The 25,957-nt window shown below is 51.6% G+C and overlaps 1 protein-coding gene across 2 annotated transcripts; it reads right to left on the reverse strand.

Moving 5' to 3' along the window:
• Positions 1 to 7,908: 7,908 nt before the first annotated feature.
• LOC133353561 (TBC1 domain family member 24-like) lies at positions 7,909 to 24,961 on the reverse strand. 2 transcript variants are annotated; one of them, XM_061569886.1, is made up of 10 exons: positions 24,552 to 24,961; positions 14,548 to 14,946; positions 13,914 to 14,152; positions 12,615 to 12,822; positions 12,137 to 12,476; positions 11,539 to 11,697; positions 10,859 to 10,922; positions 9,684 to 9,782; positions 8,418 to 9,276; positions 7,909 to 8,118 (listed from the first exon to the last, which is right to left on the reverse strand). In XM_061569886.1, the coding sequence occupies exons 1-10, from the start codon at positions 24,571 to 24,573 to the stop codon at positions 7,958 to 7,960; spliced, it is 2,550 nt and encodes an 849-aa protein (XP_061425870.1). In that variant the 5' UTR covers positions 24,574 to 24,961; the 3' UTR covers positions 7,909 to 7,957. The 2 variants fall into 2 exon arrangements, with proteins under 2 accessions (XP_061425870.1, XP_061425871.1); XM_061569887.1 differs by lacking the exon at positions 24,552 to 24,961 and adding an exon at positions 18,498 to 18,674.
• Positions 24,962 to 25,957: the final 996 nt, after the last annotated feature.

Consider the following 25,957-nt stretch of genomic DNA (forward strand, 5'->3'; position numbering starts at 1 on the left):
TTCTCTGTAGTTAACACGTGTACACGACACCTAATCATCAATATTCCTCAGATGGTTCTTTTTGTGCAGAACCCAGCAGGCGCGGTGGTGATCACAGATGGGGATAATTGCTAAAATCGCCAGCTCAAGAAGTGCCCTCGCCAAAGGCTGGGCCACGGGAGTGCTGGTGCGGCCAAATGGAGTGGAAGTGGACTTGGATATGTCGTGGGCTCTTGGTCATGACAAGCTCAGAAAGGCTGCGGTTGCCTATGTGGAGAAGCTCCTGATGGAAAAGGCCCTCGAAGAGCCCTCCCAACTAGGAGCTTTCGGATGTTTTGGTGGCTCCTGAAGTGGTGATAGATTCATCGGCTGCGAAGGAGATGACCAAAGCATCCACAGCGACCGCCACCTGGGACGTCGCCGAGCTGAGTTCTCTCGGCCTAAGAAGAACAACACCAACAACAACAACCGCCATTCGCGACGAGCACGTTAAGGCCACGTGAAGTGTCGAACGCCCGCTGGCAGCAGGCCACGGGACAGACCTTGCAGGTGCCATGGGTCGACTGACTGAGATTACTGGCCGATGCACCACCTGTGCCCTCCACTGTGCCAAGAAGAACACCACCAACAGCAACACAACCTGCGGGAGGAGGCTAAGCAGCAACAACTTTAAGAAATCCGTGCGCATGCACCCCTCGCATATGTGTGGGTGTCTTATATCTCTTCATATTTTCGACAAACGTCCTCTCGCGAGGGATGAGGAGCGAAGCAGCAGGCCAGATGAAGTTAGGAGCTGTTGCAATGCATCCACATACAGGGGAAATGGCTCGTGCAGCATCTACAGCGAGTGATTGGTCTGGAGATTCGTGACAAAACTCGCTAAAGACAGGCTGCATTGGCGCGCAGACTTGGCTCAGGCTACTCGATTACTTGAGAGACGGCATCTTGAAGACACTGAGACGTGAATCAGGAGACGAGGGCTAGAAGTGGTGGTTCACTGCGTCGAACGGTGAAACTGGATCTCAGGAGTTGCCCTCCACCTACTATGCGTGTGACCTATGCTGTGGAAGGGTGTGAAGTGTCGTTCAAACGCCGGCCTTGCCAAGTCCACAAACGAGCTCGCAGGAAACCACACGTAACAACCGTGTAAAGATGCCCAAGGATTACCAACTCCAGGTGCAAGAGAGGCCATTGTCCTTGGAGACGGAGCTCGTGATGCTGATGTTGTTGGTGGTGGTGGTCTTGTACCGGGGTCTGCCGTGGGTTTGTGCCGCACGTCGCGGTGCGTTAGGGGGCCCTGTCTTGCCCCACGCGCTCGATGACAGGAACATGTTCAGGCGCTAAATGTTCAGCAGCTAAATGCTGCTGTCGAGGTCTGCGACTCGCCACGACGAGAGGGCTTTAGGCGTTTTGGTTGAGCCATATTTGTTCCTTGTAGTACAGAGTTAGACTGATAACTTTCATCTACACTGTCTTATGGTTGTTATTGTTTGACTTGCATCCCTCTGGGATTTTTGCAAACAGCATTGATATGCGGTGCTTTTTCTGGAATATGTTGCTGTTTTTTCCTGGATTTTTCTGTTTGCAGTCACTTTAAGATGTTTCTTGTTCATGTTTTTGTTTGTTGCGGTTGCACCCGATTCAAGAGCCGAATGGCTCACAGGGCTATACCTAATAAATGAAAACTGAAACTGAAAACGCGCCGTCTAGACAAAATGACCTGCCTGCACGTGACCTCTTGGTTTTTATGAACGTCCACGAGAAGCACTGTTGATGGCAAGGCTGTGCCTGCTACGCTACAGGAAGTTCAAATTGGTTCGCCTTTTTCATCGTGGTTTTTTTTTTGCGAGGATTTGGCCAGGCAGTCCGTGATATTCGGTGGAGTGGTGGTTGTAGTCTTAGCGAACCCATAACGGCACTTTGTTACATGGCCTTCAGATGTAAATGTTCTACAGCATCAGAGGTCGACCTGCAGATTTAAAACTTTTATCTGAACGGAGAGCTGGGATGGAATTTGGTGGGGGGAACTGCGGGGGAAATATCTTCTCTTCTTTGCCTGCTATGCAGGAGGGCATAGGTTCGATCCCGATCCCGACCCTGACCATACCTGGATTTTGAGTAGATGTGTTCTCGGGTGGATTTTTCTCCGGGTCTTCCTCCGATGTTTGCCCTCAACATTTTAGAGACATGCGTTTAATATTTTGTGGCTATTGCGAAAATATTCCAGTACTACAATGAGCTATCGTGACGTGTGGCCAGGTTGCCTCGGGAAAAAAACAACTCATAGCTGGGTGGGCTTTACCTGGTAAATAAAAACGAGTGTTTCGTGTTTTTTTACGTATCTTCAAGACGACAAAATAATGGCTTCTTTTTGTGCAGTGGTTATCTCAACGTTGTTTGCGTGTTGCTTCACGACATTGCTACACGTTTTTTGTGTGTGATTTCCTGACAAAACCTAAAATGCATTTTGATCCTTATCCAGAGCCCTGTGTTTTTGTGATGGACAATCCTGGGACTTCACGTGCCTCCTGTGTGCAGCCAACTTTGCACCTGGTTTAACCTGACATGGAGAATTGAGATGTTCAAGCAGCCAATGCCATGACCGATGAAGTAACAATTTCCTCGTTTGTCTTTCACCAATGTGGCAAGTAATGAGCGCGCTTCTCCTCAGCTTCTCTGCATGTGCCAACCTCCCCAACGCGCTGTACATTGGTAATCTGCGCCGTGTGTATCTGCATGTGGCTCTGACGCTAGCGTTTAACAGGAACCAAGTTTTATTAGGTCGACGAGAACTGTGCATCTCTCTGGTTGGGTTGCCCAAGATGCAAGAGCTTCACAATTTTACCAGGGCAATGTCACAACTCCAAGGCGACCACCATATATAACTTGAGATGGAATTGACCGAGGGGGCATTTTCTGACCCAGTTGGGTGCTCCAGCTGTTTTGCCACATTCCACATTGCAAGAATAGAGGACGACTCTCCTCCCGCACACCTTGCATTGCAGATCTCTGCTTTCCTCCCATCAGTGCACCTTCCAGACCCGTGGGTCCTTCCGATCTATCGCGACACCAGCCTGACCTTGCAGCAAGCTTCCCTCTCTGTGGTGAAACATGGACACCGGTTGGCACGATGGGGGCCTTAGTCGCCTGCTCATGATAACCCGTGGGTTTTATTGCCATGCATGCAAGTGGAGCTAAATGTTCCCAGTCGGATCCATAAACATTTTTTTTACAATGTTTACACTTGCGCTGAACATGCAAGGGCGTTTCTGAAGTTCATACGTTGACGTCAATACTTTCCCACACCTCCGATTAGCACGGTTGGCTACGTACGGTGCGAAAGAAGTTCTACATAAGTACTGTAGGGCGTGTCCAATTTTTTTACTAAGTGCAGTCTTACGTAAAAAGTGCCATGGATTCAACTTTGTTTAAAATAACTTTTAAAATAATGGGTTACGATTGTGGCTTTCTAATCAGGGTTGGCAGAATAAATTTATGAAACTCAATCCACTAAACCAATGTGGCCAAGGATGAAGTACAGTCAGAGATTGAATAATCGCCGCAAATTTGCATTAGCTCCCTTAGCATGCGCGATGGTTTTTTGTGAGGTAGCCAGTTTTCCACCCACATCCAAAACTGCCCGTGAATGAATTTGTCCAAATATCCTTAGGCAGAACGGCCCAAAAATGAGATGGTCAATTTCCTGGCTCAAGGGATATTTGCTATAAAGTAGCATTAGTGTAAACGTGGTTCTATTGATGACATGCCATGGTGAATCCACACCAGATCGGCACCACGTTGCTTGTTTTAAGCAAGGTAGAAACCGAGTCCTGCTCTACTGAGCCAACTCCTACACGTCAGTTGGCGAGTTGCCGAAAACTTGGGTTTAATAACTGTTGTTATAGTGAGTCCACGATTTTATGAGTTTCTGAAGATATTATGTAAGTTTGGCAGGTCTCTCCAAGAAGTCTCGGACTTTCCTAGAAATATTTAAGAGTAAAAAAAAGGTTTAATAATAATTAATACTGTCTGCCATCCACAACCTAGGGAATGAGGGACAGCCCCTAAAGTAAAATTGTCCCCAGAGAACTTGGGGCTACAGCCCAATGTTGGGAGTCATTGTGGCATTTTTGGACCTTTTTGAGACGGTGATGACACAGGTTTAGCCCCATGGCTGGCCAAGTGACCTATTGGAAAGAACGCCGGGGGAGGGTGGCAGCTCAAGTACACACGAGTTGTCACTCGCTGAAATTCAGCGTTTCCAGAGATGTATTTTCAAATGCCGCGTCTGCCCCGAGGTGAAGTACCAACCCCCTGAAAACCCGCGGTCGTTTTGCTACCCCGACGGCGTTATCAGATGGGCGCTTGCAGTTGTGGCTGGCCGTCACTCTTGTCGACTCGTGCTTGCGCAGTCTTGCGAAACGGCAGTGGCAACACATCGGGCACGTCAGATATCCACTTCGGCAAGACGGAGGTCCAGACCAATTGCAAAATAAATGAAGGCGAGAAAAAGTAGAAAACTCCATGACAATAAATGTGGTAGCACACCTCTGTTTTACACGCTTTCTTTTAACTCACTCTGTCTGTTGTTGTCGTCGTCGTTGTATCCTCAAATCTTGCAACTCAATTTTAATCCACTTCGCGATATGGTATCGACTGCAAACTTGGTATACTTATGTCATACTGATGACAATACTATATTCTATCAGAAAAAAATAGAATAAAAAATGTACATTCTTTTTATATGTGACGTTTCGGCTTGGGTCTAATTGTCCGCGGTCAACTGACGTTGGCTGTAATTGGCCACGGTCCCTTACGTTGCGGCAAGCATCGGGACCACTTCCTGGAGTCGTGGAGTTCTGCCATTACTAGTACATTTCATAAAAGCGTATTTTTAAGAAAGTTTTTAAAATACTACTTATTTTATCTGGGTAAACTCCAGCTCTGTATTGACTAGCACTGTGACAGTTGCGTGGTGGCCACGGCTCCCTGTAGCAGTGCGGGTGTAAAAGTGCTCCCCCTTGCCCACATGGACGAGAGGTCACTTGAATCGGCCCATGCGCCAGAGCATACATTAGTCGTGCCACCCTAAAGCAACACAACTTGAGTACCAATTGATTCCTATGCCCGACACGAGTCAATCGGTTCATAAGCCGTCATTTCAAACGGTTATCACAAAAAGGTGGTTCTCTGGCCGCGCAGAGAGACAATGGAACGAAGCAAGTTTGTTACGCCACCTCCCCAGCTGGTAACGGCAGGTGGTGGTCTCTGCTCTGGGTTCACGGGCGATTACATTGGCCCTCGGAATCGATCGGTTGACCTTTCAATGGTGGCATGCGCATATACTCTCAAGACAATAGCCACTTCAAAATACTTTATTGTGCTCATGAAATGGAACATGGCGTGCAATTTCAAGTTTACATCCGCCTGCTCGCCCTCTCAGTTAAGGTCCAGGTGCTTGGTGTTTAATTAAGGCACTCGATGTTTTTTTTTAAGATAAAACTGATATGCGTTGATGCAACTGATGCCATTACACTTTAACATTACCCAAAAAAAACAACCGTATGGGCCCAAATGAAATCAATTGGACCTAATTGTCCACGTCAAATGACAAAGCACAGCAATAATGGTGGTTGTGTGTATTGCTCTTTTATCCTGCAGGAAATCCTCGCAGAGTCAAGACAATTTTTCAGAAGGGTCCTGGCCAAGTTTTCACAGTAGTGTGTAATCCCAATTGAGTAATTTGCAGGTAGTTTTTTTCTCAATCAGATGTTTTGGCCAATACCAGCTACATTGTATGGTTTTATCTAAGCAGTGAAACAAAACCCCTGTTCTGCATGAGGAAACCCATGCAGAACAGGGAGAGAACATACAAAATCAACACAGAAAGGCACCCAAGTCGGGAATTGCACCCAGTTCCTTCTGGCTGCGAGGCACGTGTGGCACCACTGTGCTACCGCCCAGTTGATCCATTCAGTGTCCACGCCGTTATTAAAGCACGGGGATATCGGTGAAGCCACCGCAGTTTCACGTAAGGGTACACAGTCTGCCAGGCGGAGGCGTTGTTGCTTTGTGGTTTTACCCCAGCAGTTATTTTTCATCTCGGTGGCAATGTTTATTTTTTAAATACCATCTTGGAGTTGCACAGCCAGAGTGAGCGTGTACTCGGTGTTCAATTAACGGACCGCCCCCCCACCCCATGGTGCCACTCGCCAATCCCAGAGATCAGTAGCTGTACACGCACGGCTGTAGTTAGTAGTTATAGCAGTTTAATTGGCCCTTGTAATTGCTGTGACGCTAATAAAGCGGAGGTGCATACATACTGACTATTGTTAAACGTTTCCCGTTCCGATGACGTACGTGTACATCATCAAAACAAAACCGGAAGGAAAAACTCAAAAATAAAATAACTTTATCGGTATCGTGTGGCACAGTTTGGCGACAGCTTTCGTAGAGTACGGTCGTGTCCCTACAGTTCCCTGCGGTGAGAACAATGTCTTTAAAAACAACGGCGCAACGCTTCTCTAAATAAAATTAATCTGAGATTCAGCGGTGAACAGGACAGGAAAGCGTTAACAGCCACCAACACATTGGTGACCTTTTGCACCCCATCCAAAGCATCTGTCCAGACATCCGCTGTGCTTAAAAGCCAGGATGCTGATAAACATTGACAACAGAGGGCCGGGTGGAATGTACTTTCACAATCCACCGCTGGACGATGGCCTCCCTGTGCCGGGCGAGTAGTTGGGGTCCTTTGACCGGACTTCACCACTTTGATAGGCACAGGTTCGTGACGGTGGACATCATAGATGTTGGCACTGTACAACAATGGATTTCGCTGCATTGTCCTCCACTGACCACTACGGAGCTCTCCACATAGGTGATAATGCAAAGTTCACGACGCTCTCGCTGGACCCGATCAGCACGTTGCATGCATCCAGCGACACTCGACATCCGACAGGAGCCGCGCACATTGCGTTTGCAATCTGAACTCTGGATGCGCACCCCTCTCTCTTCGTCGAGGAACATTCCATCGGAATCCACGCGTGCTGGAGGTGAATGTGTGACAAACTCGGACGAGCGTTCACAGCTGTGGTTGTCCAACGCCACGGGCTCTCCTCTCGATTGCCGTGACATTGCGCGCGACAGTGCTCGCACTTGCGTATGTACGTATGTATGTTGAACTTCTTTTGCACCGTAGGTAGCCGACCTTAGGCCAGCGCTCTGCCCCTGCCACAACCTTCTCTTCCACACCCGGGCGGACGAAGCCTCAGGTTGCGTCGCCGGGTGAGCCATCGCCTGGGTATGGAACGTCGCCCGAGTCCCCACGCGCCCATGAGCTCAGAGTGCGGTGCGACGGGAGTGGCCATCCAGCAGTAGAGACCGAGTGACGATTGGGTCTGTGCCCACCACACCCCAGGTGCGCCGCTCATCAGGGTGACTGGAGAGACGCTCGCGTTCAAGTTGAGGGGGTGACCACGGCCAGTGTCATTTGGTGGCCACCACGCCTCCTCATCGCTTCCTCCTTCTGCCAGATCCCACCCCCCCCCCCCGTGTTCCCCCTGCTATTCTTTACGCTATTCTTTAGTCAAAAACTCTCCCTACCAGTGTCCCGCTTCCCCCATGTACCCCCCCCCCCCCCCCCCCCCCGTTCCGCTTTGTGTGTCCCCCAATTCAAAGGCACTTTTCTGCGCTAGGCTGGGGTAGAAGTAATGTTCAAGGGAATGCCACCGATGCCACTCACTCTGCCAGATTCCACGGCAGCTGCACAGTTGACACGCGATCCCTCTAATCACGTTGGTCTAATCCCAACGTGGTTGCTCCCAGTCTCCGATATTGCCGCCCCCCCCCCCCCCCCAACGATTCGCTTGACTCGAGAGTCGCCCATGCCGACTGCGGCAGGGTGGGTGGGTGTGCGAGGGGGGGGGGTTCCGTCTGTCCATCTCCGGTGGCGGTGGCGGCGGCGGCGGCGGTACGCTCAGGGTTGGTCGTCCTCCTGCTGCAGCGCCCACACCTCGAGCACCTGCACGATGAAGTCCTGCGTGGAGCTGAGCGGCGGGTTGGCGAACGTGTCGCACGCCTCGCTGCGCCCGTGCAGCAGCTCCGCGTCCAGGCACAGGGCGAACCCCCCTCCCCCGCCTGGTGGAGATGCACACGCACACGCACGCACATGCGCACATGGACACACATGCGCACACACATGCGTAGGAGCGTACATTAAAAAACACGACTCAAAACTCGACCTGTCATCCAAACTGCATTGGACTCATGTTCAGTAGGAGGGGGGGTAGTACCGTGCCCAGCCACCTTTGTGGGAATCTTAGCGCGCTAACCAATACGCGACCGCTCCCCATGCTCGCACGTACATACGCGCGAGTGCGCGGGGGACGCGCGCGTGTGTATTCCCATGACGCACATCGTCCGCAACCTGCGCTCACCAATCACGATGGAGTCCGGCGTGCCGGCCATGAACATGGAGGCCGCCTTGGCCGGCATCTGGAAGGACTGCGAGGCCTGCAGCGGCGCGGCGCTGGGGCCCAGGCCGCGTGCTTGCATCTCCTGGGCGAAGGAGGAGTGCGACGGCACGCAGAGCAGAGCGGGCGGCGACGGCGTCGGGTTGAATCGGATCTTCCCGCCGTGATGGTGGTGGTGGTGACGAGAAGGGACGTGGGCGCACAGCGGAGTCGGGGTGGACAACGACCGTGGCCTCGAGGTGGCGGCTGGAGGGAAGAGCAGCGAGGAGGAGACTGCGCTGGCGAACGCGACTTGAGAGGCCAAGGCGCCGGCGGTGTCACCAACGCCGCCGTTGCCGCCGCCGTTGCCGCCGCCGTTGCCGCCGAGGCCGCGCCGGGGCAAGTTGGGTGAAGCGGCGGGCGAGCGGCCGGGCGAGCCGACGAGCGCGGACAGCGAGAGGCGCAGGGCGTCGCCAATGGAGCGGCGGGACGACTTAGGGGAGCCGTCTCCCGGCTGGGACGCCACCTCCCGGGTGGAGCCGGAGCGCGGCCTGCAGTTGGCGAAGGCCTGCGAGACGCGCTGGTGCAGCGAGCGCTCGTGGGAGGAGGAGGAGGAAGCGACGACGGCGCCGCCGGTGCCGCTGCACGCATTGCCCTCCATCATGTCGGAGAGGCGCCGGCGCGGAGGAACGGGCGAGGAGGGAGGGGTGGAGGGGGGCGTCGGGTAGGGAGAGGGCTGGGGGGACGGGTAAGGGGACGGCATCGGAGAGGCGAGCGGAGAGTCGAGTCCGCCCTGCGGAGAGCGGATGACGACCCACTGGTGACGCCGTATCTCCGGGCGGACCTTTGCACGCAAGAGGAAAAACACGTCAGAGTTAGAATCGTCATTTTTACCGGAGGAATCCGATGAGCTCTTTTTCACACGTAATTAATTTGCAGTATGTATAATTAAACAATGCATACTACTAATTTTATTTCGAGTGCGCATTCAACGTTCCCCTTTCCCAAGCACTTGCAACCTCTCTCTTAATTCAGGCAAAGATATCAACTCTCAACTCTTACAACTTACAACATTTGTTGCCCGCGGCCGCTTTACATTTTTGGGCCTTGGGCCTACGCCAAACAAATGTGTTGGGAAAATAAGAGAAAAAAGGAGAAATAACAATAACCCATGCCATCGCTGATGAATGAATTAACACGGCCGCCCGCCAGCGGCGGACGGGCGACGACGACGATGGGCGACGGACTCACGGTGAAGACGAAGCACTCCCCAGTTCCAAAGAACGAGCCGGCCTTCATTGTCGCGCGGTTACGCTCCGACCAGGCGGAGCTCAAAAACGCTCCCAGCACCTGAAAGGGGGGGCCGGGGGGAGGGGGCCGGGGGAATGGGTGAATGTGGGTGAGGGGAGTGGTGGGGGGGAATAAGGATGGTGGTGACATCATCGGGCAGACACGAGAGGTGCTAAAAGTAGAGTTTGTACCTGCATGAGTATCAGTGCATTGGTGCGGTCCCTGCTTGCGCCGATCTTCCTGTTACAAATGGAGGTCAACTACGGCCCACAGGCCGGGTATTGCTAGTTAATTTAAAAATTGAAGATGACACTTTTTGCATTTGAATAAGCTCGGGGCATTTTTTTTTTCAATCATAAATGTGCGAATCATAACAGGCGCTGTAAACAGCAGCAGGGGAACCTAACAGAGTTCACAACGTAATTTCATGTGGCCCACGGCAACGCGAGGCCTGCGTCTGAGAAGCGACTCGCGAACGACATTAAACGCATCACTGCAAGCATCTTGGCCGCACTGATCGGGCACTAGGGGGGGAATACTCTTGAACGAACACCTGTGTTTCTAAACTGTGGTGCCCTCAGTCGCTTCAACCGCTGCTCGGGCCTCTTACAGCAACATCAACGTGGGTGCGGCTATGCTAAAAGTGAGCGTATCGTACGTCAAATATGAGATCAAAACATTTCTAAACCGGGTCAAAATCTTGAACTACGAAAAATGTATTCAGGGCACTGGGTCAGCCGGGACATTTGGAGCAAGATGTTATCTTCTTTGCCTGTAAATCGTGGGCGTCGACCCTGACATTGACACCTGTATATTTGGAGTTTGCATGTTCTCCCCGTGATCGCGTGGATTTTTGTCATCAATGTCCTCCAGTTTTTTCCTCCACATTTATTAACGTGCGCTTTAGAGTATTTGGCTGCTATAAATTTCCACGTGATAAGCAACTTCCTTGAGCTATCATTTGTGGTCAGGTCGCCTCTGAAAAAGAAGCTAGTAGCTCAGTGGGCCTTTATCTGTGTAAATATAAAATAGTTTAGTGTTTTTGCACTCTGATCGTGTTTTTATACTGATTGTTGTAACGTTCTGACCCGTGCCCCAACTGGACATCTGTGAAAAACGACATAAACGATGCACACCTCATTGTCCATCGTCTTGATGAGTATAATCGTCGGCTCGTGCTCTTTGCAGTTGGCGTAAAACCTGCATCCCGGATGAAAACAAAAAACACGCGACCACGATTAAGGGCGCAATAATTGCATTTTAAAATCCACAAAGGTCTGGTCTGAATTACTGTACCTGGATGCAACATCATTGTGGGGAGGAGTGGCGCAGCAGTGAGCACACTGCGAACCCAGAAACCTGAATTTCACTCACAGCCGGAGCTAACAACGGTGAATTATGCCTCTGTGCGAGTGGTGATGATTAGTCGAAGGCAATGGCGATGCCATTGTGCCTGGGTGTGAGTGATGATGATTTGATGACGACGAATGATGCGGCATTGTAACAAATTGTCCTGTTTTTCTAAGTGTCAGTGATTCAACGATGATGACTTGCGACGATCGTGATAGCGATGTTGATGATGGTGATGTTGGTCATGTTGATGATGGTGATGTTGGTCATGTTGATGATGTTGATTATTTTGGGGGTGATGTTGGCGATGTTGTTGGTGGTGATGTTGATGGTGGTGATGATGTTGATGTTGGGAGTTCGCTGTTTGGCACTTGCCTCAACAGTCTGTTCAAGTGCTATGCAGTGGGTGGGTGGGTGGGTTGGAGGTGGGTGGAGATCGCTTGTCTCCATGCTTGTGTAGCCTCACCGCGTGAGCGAGCAGCCGTGCTCGAGCGTGCTGAAGAGGAGGCGCGGGGAGTAGAGGGCGTGGCGCTCGGGGATCCACGACCACACGGAGCGCATCTCAGCCGCCGTCACCACTGCCGAGCAGAAGCTCGACACGTCTACGGTGCCGGGCAGCTCCTCGCTGTGAGCGGAGGCGCAGCACACGCGGAGAAGCGCACGCCAGCAAGAGGTGGAGAGGCACGCATTTAAATTAGAAATTAGTGGAGCAACGTGATGTGCTGTAGAACACAAATTACCGAATTAATTTTAGGCGTTTGATTTCATTACCAGAAGCAAAACGTGATCGGGTTAGCCATTTGAATTGGCCACTGGAAGTTACCCATTGGGCTGATCGCTGTTCTGGGATGATCCTGATTGAATCAGGCGAAACAACCACCGATGATCGATGGATCTGGTCAGCCAAGCGAGAATTTTATTTCGAGGGCGCGATACGTGTCCTCAAAATCCCATGCCCCCAGGCTGCAGCCCTGAATGCCCCCCACATTAATGTGTCCGTGGGGGAAGGGGAGGGGGGGGACGGGATGGGGAGGGGGGGCACTGGATGGGTGCCCGGCTCTCACCGGCCGGTGCTGATGCGCTGCACTCCTCTCTCGCGCAGCACCCGCTCGTTGGCGTCGTGCAGGAGCCGCATCTCGCGGCGCGAGAAGAGGCGGATGTTGAAGGCGCGCTCCATGAGGCGCTCAGGGGGGCAGCCGTGGGCCGCGAGGCCGCGCGCAAACGTGTGCACCTCGGCCCGCGCCTCCGTCGCGTCCTCGCCGTCCGGATCCGGCCCGGGTCCGCCGCCGCCGTCGCTTCCGTACCACGCCGGGAGGTCGGAAACGGCGGTCGCGGCTGCGGCCGCGGCGGACGCTCGCCACGACTTGTACTCTTTGAGGAGGCCCAGCGAGGCACGATACAGCACTGGGGAGAGAGCGAGAGCGGAAGTTGAAGGTCGAGCGAAGAGCAATCTCCCGCGACGGAGGTTTTTTTGTGGCGCTGACCCCAAACCGTGGCGTGCCCCCCCCCCCCCCCACTCCTCGGGTACGTGCGCCGCTGTACCCTTGTCTCCCTCGAGCAGGTAGCTGTCGAGCAGGCGCACGGCGTAGGGGAAGGGCAGGTCGCCCAGCAGCCAGTGCAGCCAATCGGCGTAGGGGCTCCCGCGAGCCGACAGCAGGGCGTGCGCGCCGGGGGCGTGCCGGCGTGCCAGGTCGCCGAACGTGAGCGCCGATGCGGTGCTCGCCACGTGCGTCTGGTCCAGGAAGTGCTTCTGAAGGGAGCGGGGAAGGGTGGCAGAGGGGAGAGGGAGACGAACGGACGTGGTGAGAGGGCGGTGTAGCCGTCGCTCTTGGCAGGGGGGTGACCACCGTCCGTGCAAATGGGGAGAGGGAAATCCGGTCTCTTGTGCTCATGACTGTTGTCCCCACATTTCCTTTCGCTTATCCAATCATAGGCCAGGTTTTGTCCAGACCTTCCCTGGGTTGCCCATCAGCACTCCTTTCCAAGTCCCGCTTCGTTCGCATTCAGTTTAAGAAATATGAAGGGACTCTGCTTATTGACTTTTTACGTAGGGTTAGTGGTTTAGGGTACAGAGTGATGGCTTAGGGCGAGGGGTTTGGGTTTTTTGGTTAGGAATATTGTTTAGTGTCGTGTGTTAGGGTTTAGGGGTTTGGCATTAAGAATCAGCAGGGACAATCACGGCCTTCGTTTTAAAATCACTGAGATCGCGTAAAACTTCACCACTTTCCTTTTTTTCACTTCATTTCTATTCAGTTATCAGTTAATATCGGTTTCATTCAAATCCAGAAAACACTGAGACACAAAGAGAGACATCGGCGCGAAACATGTCCACCGCCACCGGCGACGCAGATACGAGCGTCATGAGCCAGTATTGGACATTTAGACTTTGAAAGTCACAAACGGAGAGCCGGAACGAGCTGGGAAGCAGGCCAGCACTTCGAGCTGCTGGGTTGGGCAACGGAGTGCAATTCCGACAGCGAGAGGAAGAGGCGTGGTGAACACAAGGCGTCGGCCATTTCTTTCGTCACTTTGGTGACGCGGGCCAAATGAGATTATTTCTTTCGTCACTTTGGTGACGCGGGCCCAATGAGACTATCCTGTTTTCTTTGAAGTCTTGGTTTCTCAACCTCCCATTAGCACGGTCGGCTGCGTACGGTGCGAGAGAAGTTCAACATACGTGCATGCAAAAGGTTAAAGAAAGTAAGAAGCTTAAAAATTTCCTGCGCCAGGGCCTGCACCGACCGCACACGACGTCACTTGTTCAACCGCGGTTTCACTGTTTGCGTTTGCGGTGGCACCGTCACCGCCGGCTACCGACCGCGAGCGGCGCGCGTCGCTCACGTTGCACCGCGCCGACCCCGAGCAGCAGGAGAGGAGGCGCGCCACCCCGGCGAAGCAGCGAGCTTCGTCGCGCGCGTAGTGCAGCAGCAGGGCTGTGACGGCGGGCAGCGCGGGGCAGTGCGTGAGCGCCGGGAAGAGCCGGCCCGTGGCGGCCAGCACGCGGCACAGCGCCGCCTGCCCGCTCGCGTTGAGGTGGTACACGGGGCACGGCATTCCCTGCGCGAACAGCGGCAGCTTTTCTGTGGTGGGGGGGGGGGGGGGGCGGTGGAGGTGGGGGGGCAGTTGGAGGGGGGAAGCGACGACGCGCGCCAGAGAGAGAGCGCATAAATGTCATGGGGTCGCGATTTCACGGCAAAGGGAATGTACACAGTAGTAGCGTGCGTGTCCTTGAAATAAAGTGGGTGCATGTATGTGTGTTGACCTTCTTTCTCAACCGCACGTAGCCAACCGCGCTAATCGGAGGTGCGGGCAGAGATGCACCATCGGAGGCAGGGGAGAGGGGAGCTAACTAGCCGGAGGGTTCAGCGGTATAGCTCGCAATCAGAAGCTCGGGGCCACACGCACAGGGGTCACATTCACAGGGGTCACGCACACACAGGGCGCCACACGCACGGAGCCACCGCACCGCACCCACCTGCGTCCAGACCGCCGCCCGCCTCGTCCAGCGTCCCGCGGTACGAGTCCTCGTCCGGGAGCCCTGGCCGGCACGGCAGCCTGTCCAGCACGGCCGCGTAGACACGCGCCCGCGCCCCGTGCCGGCCGGCCCACGCGCCGCGCCGGGCCAGCCGCTTCAGCTCGGTGGGGTCCCAGGGCAGCGCGCCGATCAACCCCGCGGCGGCGGAGATGGCACCGGCGGCACCGGCGTCGTCGTCCGGGTCCGGCGGCGGTTCCTCCGACAGGACGGCGTCCCAGTCGACCAGGGAGCTCGGCGTCCAATCGGTGGCCTCCTCGGCACCCCACGTGGAGGGGTCGTCCGCGTGCCGGGACATGCCGGGCTCCGACACCACCAGCACGGGCACCACCGTATCTTGCACTGCGAGCCGAAGGAGGGGTGGGGCGTGCGAGCGTGTGGAGAGATTGCGCTCGTCATCGTTGGGATCCTGCGTGGAGTCTCCTCTCACTCCGCATCCCCTCCATGCACTCTCCTACCTCTCCCCTCTCATGTCAATATACGCCTGTATATTCGGAGTTTGCACGTTCTCCCCGTGTTCGCGTGGATTTTCCTCCACATTTAGAAACATGGGTTTAGAGTATTTGGCTACTATATATTTCTACATAAGCCACATCATGTTTGGTCAGGTCGTTTCTGAATAATAGCTATATAGCTCTGAGCCTTACATGGGAAAATTAAAATGTTTATTGTTTCACCAATACCTTTCCCATCTCACATTACTCCCCTCCACCCACCCTCTACATGTAGACTCTTAAAACATAAACACAAGCACATTTATAAACAACTACAGTATATGCACATACACAAAACAGACAAAGATCCCCCTATAGCCTTTAACAGACTGTTAGGGCAAGTTCTGTTAGTGAGCGCCTATGAAGGCCAGCATGGTACACGATGGGGTGGGTGGCCAGCACCACGCCCGGCCGCCTTTGTCTCCCCAGTGGCGATGTTACCACACTGTACCAGGTACTCATTTGAGGATAAGTCGACCCAAGGGAGGCCCAGGACCGGTTCAGATAATCTTCACTGTGTTGGCCGTGAGCAGGAATAGAACTCGGTTCGCCCGGCTTGTAGCGCAGCACACTAACCGCTACACTACCGCTCCCCGCTGCAAATACACAACAATAATGTCAACGATTCACCCAGGAGTCTTGAACACTTTTTCAAGAGTGACCTGCATTGAAATGTTTAGCCATTCCCTCTAATACGTATTTCACACTAAGAATCAGTTATTCCCTTTTCAAATGAGTACTGTGTTGAGGTGACTGGCACTCATCTCTTGTTAAACAGCTCTGAGCCAGTGGTAGAAATCCCACGGCGTCCCAGTCGACCAGGGATTTCTACGACTGAGCCGAGTCACTCCATAAGACGAGCACCATTGATTGCCTTCCACGCAAAGTTGTACTCCTCTCAACTAACCCTGGTGGACACGTGATTTGGCCGAGTAAACCCCCAACACCAGGATTTTACTGGTAGGAACCTCCTGGTTAAACCAGCCCACAGGGGATTATTGTGTCCGTCCGTCGTGCAGGGAGGGGCTGGCTGGGGAGGGAGGGGCTGGGTGGGGAGGGGAAAGTGGGGAGGGGCTGGGTGGGGAGGGGAGGGTGGAGAGGGGCTGGGTGGGGAGGGGCTGGGTGTGGGGTGGGCTGGGTGGAGAGGGGCTAGTCACCCCGTGGTGCCCTTATAAAACTCAACGTTAAACCTACTCACGCCGGCTTGTGCCCACCCTCACAGTCGGGCATATTTGCGGAATACACCACGCCGCCGTTGACTCTGTCCATTGACCGAGCAACCCAACGTTCCTACCAGCTCCCTCCGCAGGAATGTGTTAACTTAAAACCCTCACATTGCGCGCCACTCGCTCCACCGGATTAATGGGTGTTTGTTCCTTATCCATGCAATCCGCTTGGGGCGAACTTGTTGCCAACTCTGAGAATCGCAGTGGACACACTTGGACCGAAACCAAAGCGTGACTGCAGTGCTTGCACCAAAAACAAATGTCGAGTCCCAGAGCTGGTCCGGGGCTGTCTGTGCTGGCATTGTCGAGTTATTGTGTAACGAGAAGTATATATATTTTTTTACAACTGCATTTCATTAATAATCGCGTCCTTGACACTTGGAAGTTGGAATTTTAACAATTCGGTAAATGAAACCAGTGGGGGGTGTTTTATTTGTGTACCAACGTAAATAATGATCAGTTGTTCAATCGTGATTGTTTATGTTCAACGAGGTTCCTGTACCGGAATAAAAAAAAATTCAGATCAATGGGTAGTAAGACGCACCCCAAAAATGTGCGTGCACGCGTCAATTCACTGCTGGATGAGGGCCCCCTCTGCGTTAGTGTGGCTTGAAGTCGAGCAGTGTAGACGTTGCAACACAGATGTACAGTACACGGGTGTTTTTTGCTTAACTGGAAAACTGCTCTATATCATAGGACCTTTTTTCCCCGGTATAAAAACATGAAAAATATTAGGTTTTACCCTTTCTTGGCAATACAAGAGGTGTTAAGATGTTCAAACACTGCATATATTATCAGAGCATGTTTGTTTGCATGTTCACTACAAGTACGTGTGTTCAATGCAGAGTTGATCCCTTGCAAAATTTCTATTTGGTGTTTTCAACATCTCAACACCTCCTGTTGTATTGCCAGAAAGGGTAAGAAGTGTTTTTCTTTTTCATACTGGAAAACTGCAGCACACAAACGTAGTGCCCGCAGCCTATAACACCTGTTACGTCTTGTGGCCGCCACTCCGAGCACCATCATCCAGGTACAACACCGTTTAGCTTCCCACACCCACGTCATAGGTAAAATAAAAACACATGCGGTCATTGTAAAATAATTTAACAAATTATATGCAAATATTGCTTGAGTAAACGCAGACGAGGAATAACACTGCCAGGGTTATTTGCAATGACTGATAGAAGATATTATTAATTTACTCATTTCCTCTGGTCCCAGTGACAGCAAAAAAACACCTATTTTAATTAACATTAGATAAGAATGCTAAATATAGGAATATAGTAGAGATTAAGTTGGCAAGCGGTAAACTCGGTGTTCCAATTCCACCCCATGGAAGACATCAGTAGCGAGTAATATCTGACCACCACTAACACCCATGCCGCAGTGACCAGCGTGGTGAAGTATGGTCAGATAACCCCGATGACCGACACGACGGTGGGCTAAGGGCATCTGTGTGTGGTGTGTGCTGTGCTCACAGTTGTTTACGTACACACACACACACGCGCGTACGTATGTAATGTATACACGACAAAGTCACGCATGTCTCTACCGGCTTCTCACAAACCCGTTCGACACGCAGCTGTAAATTTTTGACCCACAAGCTTCGAGACACGCTGGGGTTGACGTTGGGGGTGGGGGGGCTGTATCAAGTGCTGTGACGGTTCCACCTGAAGACGGAAGCTTGTGTTGCCTCCGAAACGTCGTGATTTTTATTTTTATTTTACTTTTATAAATTTAAATTTTTTTATCTACGTGACTTTACAGAAAAAACATAAGAATATCAGAGAGCACCCCCTAACGCAACCACCATCGCTAACAACTCGACTGGGGTTCATTAAGAAGCAAACATCGCCCCCTGCTTCGAAAACTTGGCAGGACCTTCCTGGAAAAGCCAGCCGCGAGACTCTGCGATGCATTACCAAATAATAATACTCACGAATCACAATTGGCCTCGCCTTTAACTTCAGACGGTGCTCTCCGGGCCGGCAGACCCAATAGAATATTTCCGCAACACTCTCCAGCAACATCCAGTATGACGAGACCACCTCGCTTTCGTCTTTCTCGAACGTGCAACTTGTTCCACGTGGCGGATATCAGATCGGCAACGTTTGTGTGCGCGTGTGCGTGTGCCGAGGTTTGCGAGTTGCAGGAGGAACCACCATCAACTCACCTGGCGAGAGAGACGGGGAAACTCTCCGTGCCGTTGCGGAGGAGAGAGAGAGAGGCCGAGGGTGTCTGTCGCCTCCTCCGTGAGAGCGAAAGGAAAAAGGTAGGAGGAGGAGGGGTGGGAGCGCGTCCACACACGCGCACTCACGCGAGATGGAATGAGATGGGTGCGGGAGGGAGAGAGAGAGAGAGATGCAAGGGTGCGGGAGAGGGATGGGAGAGGGAGGCTTTGGCAGGGGGGTGGTTGAAGCAGGCGTGTGTGTGGGAGAGAGAGAGTTGCGTGGATTGGAGGAAGGTTTGGAGCGGAGAGAGGTAGGAAGCAGCGTGCGGAGAGAAGAGTTTGGGTAGGGATGAGGGGAGAGTGTGGAGTGGGGGTAGACTGTTGTGACGTTCAATCTAGATTTGAAGTTTTCGTGACTGCAGGGATGCATACTCTTTAGTTCTTTCGGTAAAGTCACGTAGGTATAAAATGAAATAAATTAAGTGCAGGCCATTACGTTTCTTGCTGTGGTTGTCCCACCTGATGACGGACGCTTGTGTTGCGCCCGAAACGTCGTGACGTTGCCATCGAGGGTGCAGGCGGTGCAACTGCACAGTGCCGGTGGGGCCCACGCTGTAGCCGGGCTTGCCTGTCAATCCAGGCCACCATCCCTCCCAGCGACGCGTCCTTGCCAAGAACCACTTTTCTTAAGGGGGTTCGTAAAGTCCTGCACTTAAAACACCCAGGTGGTCACTAAAGCGGTCCGTGTGATCAAGGTGAGACGGTCTGCCCACAGACGGATTGCTTATTTGTCTTTCGTTGTTGTTATTGTGACCAGAATGTGTACAACTTTATTGAAAATGGGGCACAAGCTCGATCAGTGCGCTCCTCAAACCATCTGAGCCGCAATGCCGACGGCACAGACGATGATGATGACGACGATATCGGACGAGGTCAATGTTGACAATGCGGACTGGATTGTGAAACAGTGCCGTGGTTCCTCCCCAGCGGTCCCGCCGAGTCCGGGTCATACATCTAAAACGATTAAACAACAAAAATAACCCGAGACGGATATCACAGCCCTCCCAAGCTCGCCCCGTCATTACGATTGGTAAATGTTTCACCAAATTGTCGGTAAATCATGAACATAGCGACTCTCGTGGGTTGTTGGGGTTTTTTTTTTGCAATAACAAGCGGAGCGCAACGGGATATTTGGGCTGGCGGCGGGGGGTGGTTATTATTATTTAACGGGTCTATGACCACCCGGCCCACCCCGTTGGTCATTAAGTTGCCAATGAGTCAATTCATGTTGTTGTTGCTGCTTTAAGTCGCTCCTCTTTAGTGTTTCTACGCAATGGCAGGTCCGTGCCCCTCTGACCCCCCCCCCAAAAAAAACTGCTCATTTCTTGACAAAATCCAATGCTGAGTGAAGGCCTCCCCACCCCGCTGGGGGTTCACTCCACCGTACTTCACGTTTCTGCGACGACAGAGAACAAAAATTCCACGCCTCTATTCTCGATGGTTCTTTCGGTAAAGTCACGTAGATAGAACTAAAACAACATCACCACCACCTGACGACTTTTAATCCCGCCACGCACCAATATCTGATTCTTTTTTCAGCAGCGGCCTCGTATCACTGAACTTAGAATCACGAACGCTGTACTTTACACACCGGACGCATCAGTGGTGTAATGGTTAGCACGCTGGTTCGATTCAATCTCCCGACGCGGCATGTATTAAATACTCCCTCCCCGCCCCGCCTTTGACCAAGAATAAAACATCCCCCCTGCCTTTGATTTAAATGGGTACAGCACAGTTAATTGATCGGTCAGATCGCGTGTGGTGGGGTAAAGCGTGGGTACTCCAACCACTTCCAAGACGGCTGGACCAGTATTGAAGGGTCGGCCAAAAGCATCCGCTAGATATAAAGGGGCTCTCTCTTCGTGCTCGCATTAGAGGAGGCCCTTCTGACAGCAGTGGCGTGAGCAAGCAATTTCAGGGTTGCAACTTTATCTTAGTTACCTCGTACAACTGGCATAGTTTTGAGATCTACGCTGCGATAAGCCGTGTTATAGAATTATTGGAGGTCACGCATAACTCAAAACCGCCATGCCCAGCGGACGAATAACAATTCACGCACGCACACAAACCATTCCATCTCCCAAACCCGGCGACTCGATGATTACTCGGGGTTTAGGGCCACGGTTCTATGCAAGACACAAGCCTATTTCTTCTACATTTTTCATCAGCATCTTCATCAGCCATGATCTATCCACTGCTGGGTGAAGGCATTCCGCAAACCGTCGCCAACCCTCACAGTACTGTCTCGCTCCCGCACGAGCTGATTTCATCGTGTGTGTGTGTGACCCTGGCGTAGAGAGCACCCAATGAAATGAGCATAAGCGCAACGCATTTGTCAATACAACTTGTCAATAACACTGCCCGAACAGATATATACAATAGGACGACATTTTGGGCAATGATTCTTATTCATGGCAGATAGAAGAAAGTTTCCCAATACATCGCCTGCTGAAATGTTTCTCCTGAAGCAAAATTTTGGACAATGACCCTTTTTTTTAGCAGAGAGGAGGGCAATTCCCAGAAACTTCGTCTAAAATAAATGTTCTTCCTTGAGGGCTGTGTTGTTTTTTGTGCTAATGCACTACAGCCAACGCAGTGTATCAGTTTTGCTCGTGTCGAATTAACATTGAAGCTCTAAATCTAACTCTAAGCTAATAATTCCAGGGGGGGTGGGGGGCGTTGATGTCCTCTCACCGCTCCCCCTCTTGGATCCTCTGCTGCCTCAACTCTCAGCTTATGAACCTCTACTCGACCTCGGTGTGCGTGCATAATAACAGCGACTCGTCACGCCACCCAGAAAGGCAGCTTGTCAAATCGCCATTAATCGTGGATCAGAGAGCCGTTGTGACGCCTTCAACGCCTCCCTGTGCTCACAACGAATTGAGCTTTGATGGTGACTGCGCTCCCCCCCCCCCCCCCCCCTGTGTGTACACGCATACAGCCCCCTTTTTCGTCAATGCAATGAACTCGGAAGCTAAGCAGGATTGAGCCTGGATAGTGCTTGGATGGGCGACCCACCATGCGTAAAACACGTCGGTATTCGTTTCAAGCAGCAGATGGCAGTGCGGCGAGACCCACCGTTGTAATGCACTTCCATGCTCCCACATCTATGCTCCGCGCCTTCACCCACCCGCATTGACGCACGTGGTGTGAAGCATGGTCAAACAGCCCCCGCGACCCGCACGGTGTGGGGAGGCCTTAATCCAGCAGTGGATCGGTAAAGGGCTATACAAGTTCACTTGTGTAACGCGATAATGGCCATTACACTGCAGCCACACATTTATGGCAGTATGTGTACACACACCTGTGTGCGTACACACCTGGATTTATTATACGCACAGCCGTGTAGACTATATACACGGCACAATGATTTCATTGCCAAGCAGGTAGAGCAGCGAGGATTGTGCCGTGGAGAGTCGAGAGTCAAAAAACTGAGAGTTTCTCACTCCTCAAAAGAACGACGTCGCGTCGCTCGCCTTCGTTGGCATTCCTGCAGCGGTGGCAATTCCACATTCCCACCACGGCAATGAATGCTCGCTATACAGCAGCAACAGCTATAGAGGCCTGCTGTCGATGTGTCACAAAATTGATATGCACTTTACCGAACCCAGAGGGATGATGGGCTGAGCCGTGCGCTCCCAGCACTGGGCCACACGGCTATTTCGACCAAAGGTTCATAAGAAGAGAATGTGTAATGATTAATGGATTTTCTGTTCGGCTAATGAACGAGCTGTGGTTGTAGCACGCTGCTTAAATGGGGCGCAGCGGTGGCGCAGTGGTTCGCACATTGCGCTACGAACCTGGCAACCTGAGTTTGAGTCCCGCTCACGGTTGAAACCATTGGCGTAGACCGTAGGATATTGGAAGTGGTCGTAAACATTTCCCTTGCCCCCCACCCCCAGTCTTCACCAACTCACACTGACCAGCGTGGGTGTGATGTACGGTCAAACAATTCCCATCCCTTGGGGAGGCCTTCATCCAGCAGTGGATTAACGGCATACAGGTGTTGTAATCATCATCATTATATGATCCGCTCATAGTGCGAAACGTGGGTTGGCAGTTTTCCCGGTGCATTGCGTAAATCCCGTCAGTACGTGTACTTGTTTACGCAGGTAAATGTGCAGCTCCACAGTTAGCGACTCATGCCACTGCTGGCGGAAGGGTCCTTCCTCTCCACGTGCGTGAGCTCAAGACAAAGCTCCTATGCCTCTGGAGGGTGTATTTGGCCTCCTCTTCCACGCTGGCCAGACTTCTTGGAAGATGTGTGCGACAGGAGGTCGAATCGAAGAGCGCTGGGTCGCGCGCCCAGTCTGCTTACCATTATACCTAGGCCTCGGCAAGGTAAGGTAATTTACCCTTTTTACCGGGTAAAAGGGTAAAGGTGTCGACATGCCAAGGGGTAAGGTAAAGGGTAGGGTAAAGGTAGCGCGAAGTATTACCCGGTAAATACGGTTCCTTGTTTACCGCTAAAAGCTCCGTGGCGCAGTCCGTGGCCTCCATCTAATAAGTAATATTTAAAAACTTACTTAAAAAAAACTACGCTTTTATGAAATGTACTAGTAATGGCAGAACTCCACGACTCCAGGAAGTGGCCCCGAATCTTGCCATAACGTAAGGGGGCCGTGGTGATTTACAGCCAACGTAAGTTGACCGTGGACAATTAGACCCAAGCCGAAACATAACAAATAAAAAAGAATGTTAAGAAATATATATTTGTTTAATGATAGAATATAGTATTGTCATCAGTATAAGTATACGAAGTTTGCAGTCGATACCACATTAGGAAGTGGGTAAAAATTGAGTTGCAAGATTTGAGGATACGACAACGACAGACAGTGAGTTAATAGAAAGCGTGTAAAATTGGAATCATCGCAAGTATTCTATATTAATAAAGCGCTCTACCTGGCATTTACCGTTATAAACCTTGTTGATGTGCAGTTCCCTAGTAATTACCCTGTAATCGGGTCATTAGTATGGGGTAAGGGTAAAAGGTAGGGTAAAAGTAGGCTCGTTGTTTTTACCTTTTAACTTTTACCTTACCTTGCCGAGGCCTAATTATACCCACAGCAGCAGGCAAACCCCGCCGGTTTACAGGAGCAAGGTTTGACGCGTTCGCGCATTAATTGAACTGTCTCATATTGCGTTGGCTTTTTAGCAATTCAAACAACCGATACAAGTTGGATGGGCGGGAGGTGAGTGAACGTGTTTTGTGACAAGTTCCGATAATCAGGTTAATATATTTTCGACGACTTCGCCGAACTAATCATCTTGGCGGAGTATAGCTAAACAACCCCCCGTGATCAATACGCAGTGCATTGACAAAGGGCTGTAAATGATGATGATCATCATTGTTACTTTCTCGACTACGGTTGAAAGAATCCACGTTGTTAGCTCGGTCCGTCTGTCACGATAATCCTCGTGAGCGTGATCCCATATCGACATTGATTTACTATGAATGCTTCGTCACCATTGGGGACTTGTTGCAGGGGATATTCTTTTTTTCTTCGCGTGGAGGGTCAAAATCGGGGAACCTGAAGACATCCCACCGCACATAACATTCGAGGAAAGCGCGCTCAGAGGGCCCCACGGACGGGTCAGAAATCCATTTGTTGCGCTACCACACCCCGACTCTGGAATTGTAAATGATTTTGCGTAAACTCTCTGTAGCTCGAAAGGCTCAAACGTCAGGATCAGTCGTGTCACACGGTCACGGATACGGAGTGTAAATTATATATCACTCAACTACGAGTCCGTAAAGATTGTTTACTTTATACGGTAGATAGTTTAACTAAATTCATGTTAAAATCTGACACGTGGAATAACCGACACTGCCCGCACAACATATAGCATTGCGCAGACACAATATCAGAATTCGCCCCATTTATTCACCAACCCAAAAAAAAAACTACTCAGTGGAACAATAAACGATGCGTTTGTGAAATTCGTATCCAGTGCTGGCAATTACTCGTGACCGACTCGGCGAAAGCATCGACTCACCGTCCATGGTGCTTGATGACATTTCGTCTCACGCTCCCTGCTCTCCCAAGTCCAGCCGACTCCTTTATCTTCCTCGACGCTGCGGGAGCCTTGCAGGAGGGGCAGGGTGCGGTTGGAGTGCCCTCTTCACGTGGCGCCGTGATTATTCTGAGACCCCACGCGAAGCGATAGTGGGTCTTATATATGTCCTCGACGAAACTCCCCTCCTTCTCCCCAGCACCGCATGCGGGCCGGCCAAACCTCAGCTGTCACCATCACTAACCATCACCGAGACCAATCAAATCGGATCAAGAGCAGCAGCATCAGCCAATCGGAACGCGCCTCCAGTGGACGTGCTGTCAGCCACAAACAGAGTCTGCTCACAAACACGCTTTTCATCATAGCTGCTACGGCTTGTGGGATGTTCACTCGCGGCACGTCGTGAGCAGACCTCATTCCGTACCTTTCCCCTGTCATCGATTACCATCATCATCCACATCCATCTTCAACATGAGGTCATCATCATTAAATACTCTTCAAGCCACCATCGTTCAACGATCACACTTTTGGACGGTCATCAATGTCGTCATCCATGTTCATCATCCAGCCATCATCATAAATCAAATCATCGGCATCGTTTAATATTAACAATTACATCATCAGCCTCCATCAATCATCACTACCATCGAAATGTGTTGTTTTCAGCAGCAGTGTCATTTTAACAAAACGCTTTACAATTATCCCCCCCCCCCCGTTCCTTTAATTATTTTCACGTGGTCTCGATTGTTCGAGTCATCGAACCGATCAATCTTACAGGGTAATCGATTTACATAAATAATTATCAGAGAACGCAAAAACATACTCTTTGGTTCTTTCGGTAAAGTCACGTGGGTAGAAAAATAATACATCACGACGTTTCGTTCGCAACACAAACAATCGTCATCAGGTGGGACAACCACAGCAAGAAAAAAAACTACCTACGTGACTTTACCGAAAGAACCAAAGAGTATGGATCCTTGCAGTCACGAAAGCTTCAGATTCAAGATTGAACGCAAAAACAGTCGGGATGACATCGCCGAATCTCCCTCGTGGCCCCACCTGTCACCTCCGCATTTCCTCTTCATTCGCGTGGACGTCTATTAAACATGAAACCACCTTCGACTCGTCGGGGCGAGTTTGTGGCGCCCTGGCCGCGACGTGACATGACCCCCCCACTCAAATCTGGCTTGCACGGGTTGACTGACACCCAAGCGAGCTAGACAAGGCGTAGCGTTCTGTGCGGTAACGTTGGCATTTTTACACGGTGTGTTTTTTTTGTATTGTTTAGTAAACGCGTGAGAGAGAGAGAGAAAAATGAGGTGCATCGGAACAGTGCGACAAATGAGCTTTATAGCTCATCGGATTCCTCCAGTGTAAACAAATATTGC

The sequence above is a fragment of the Lethenteron reissneri genome, chromosome 44 (genome assembly GCF_015708825.2).
Source record: "Lethenteron reissneri isolate LAM-NWPU_2019-01 chromosome 44, ASM1570882v1, whole genome shotgun sequence".
Lineage (NCBI taxonomy): Eukaryota > Metazoa > Chordata > Hyperoartia > Petromyzontiformes > Petromyzontidae > Lethenteron > Lethenteron reissneri.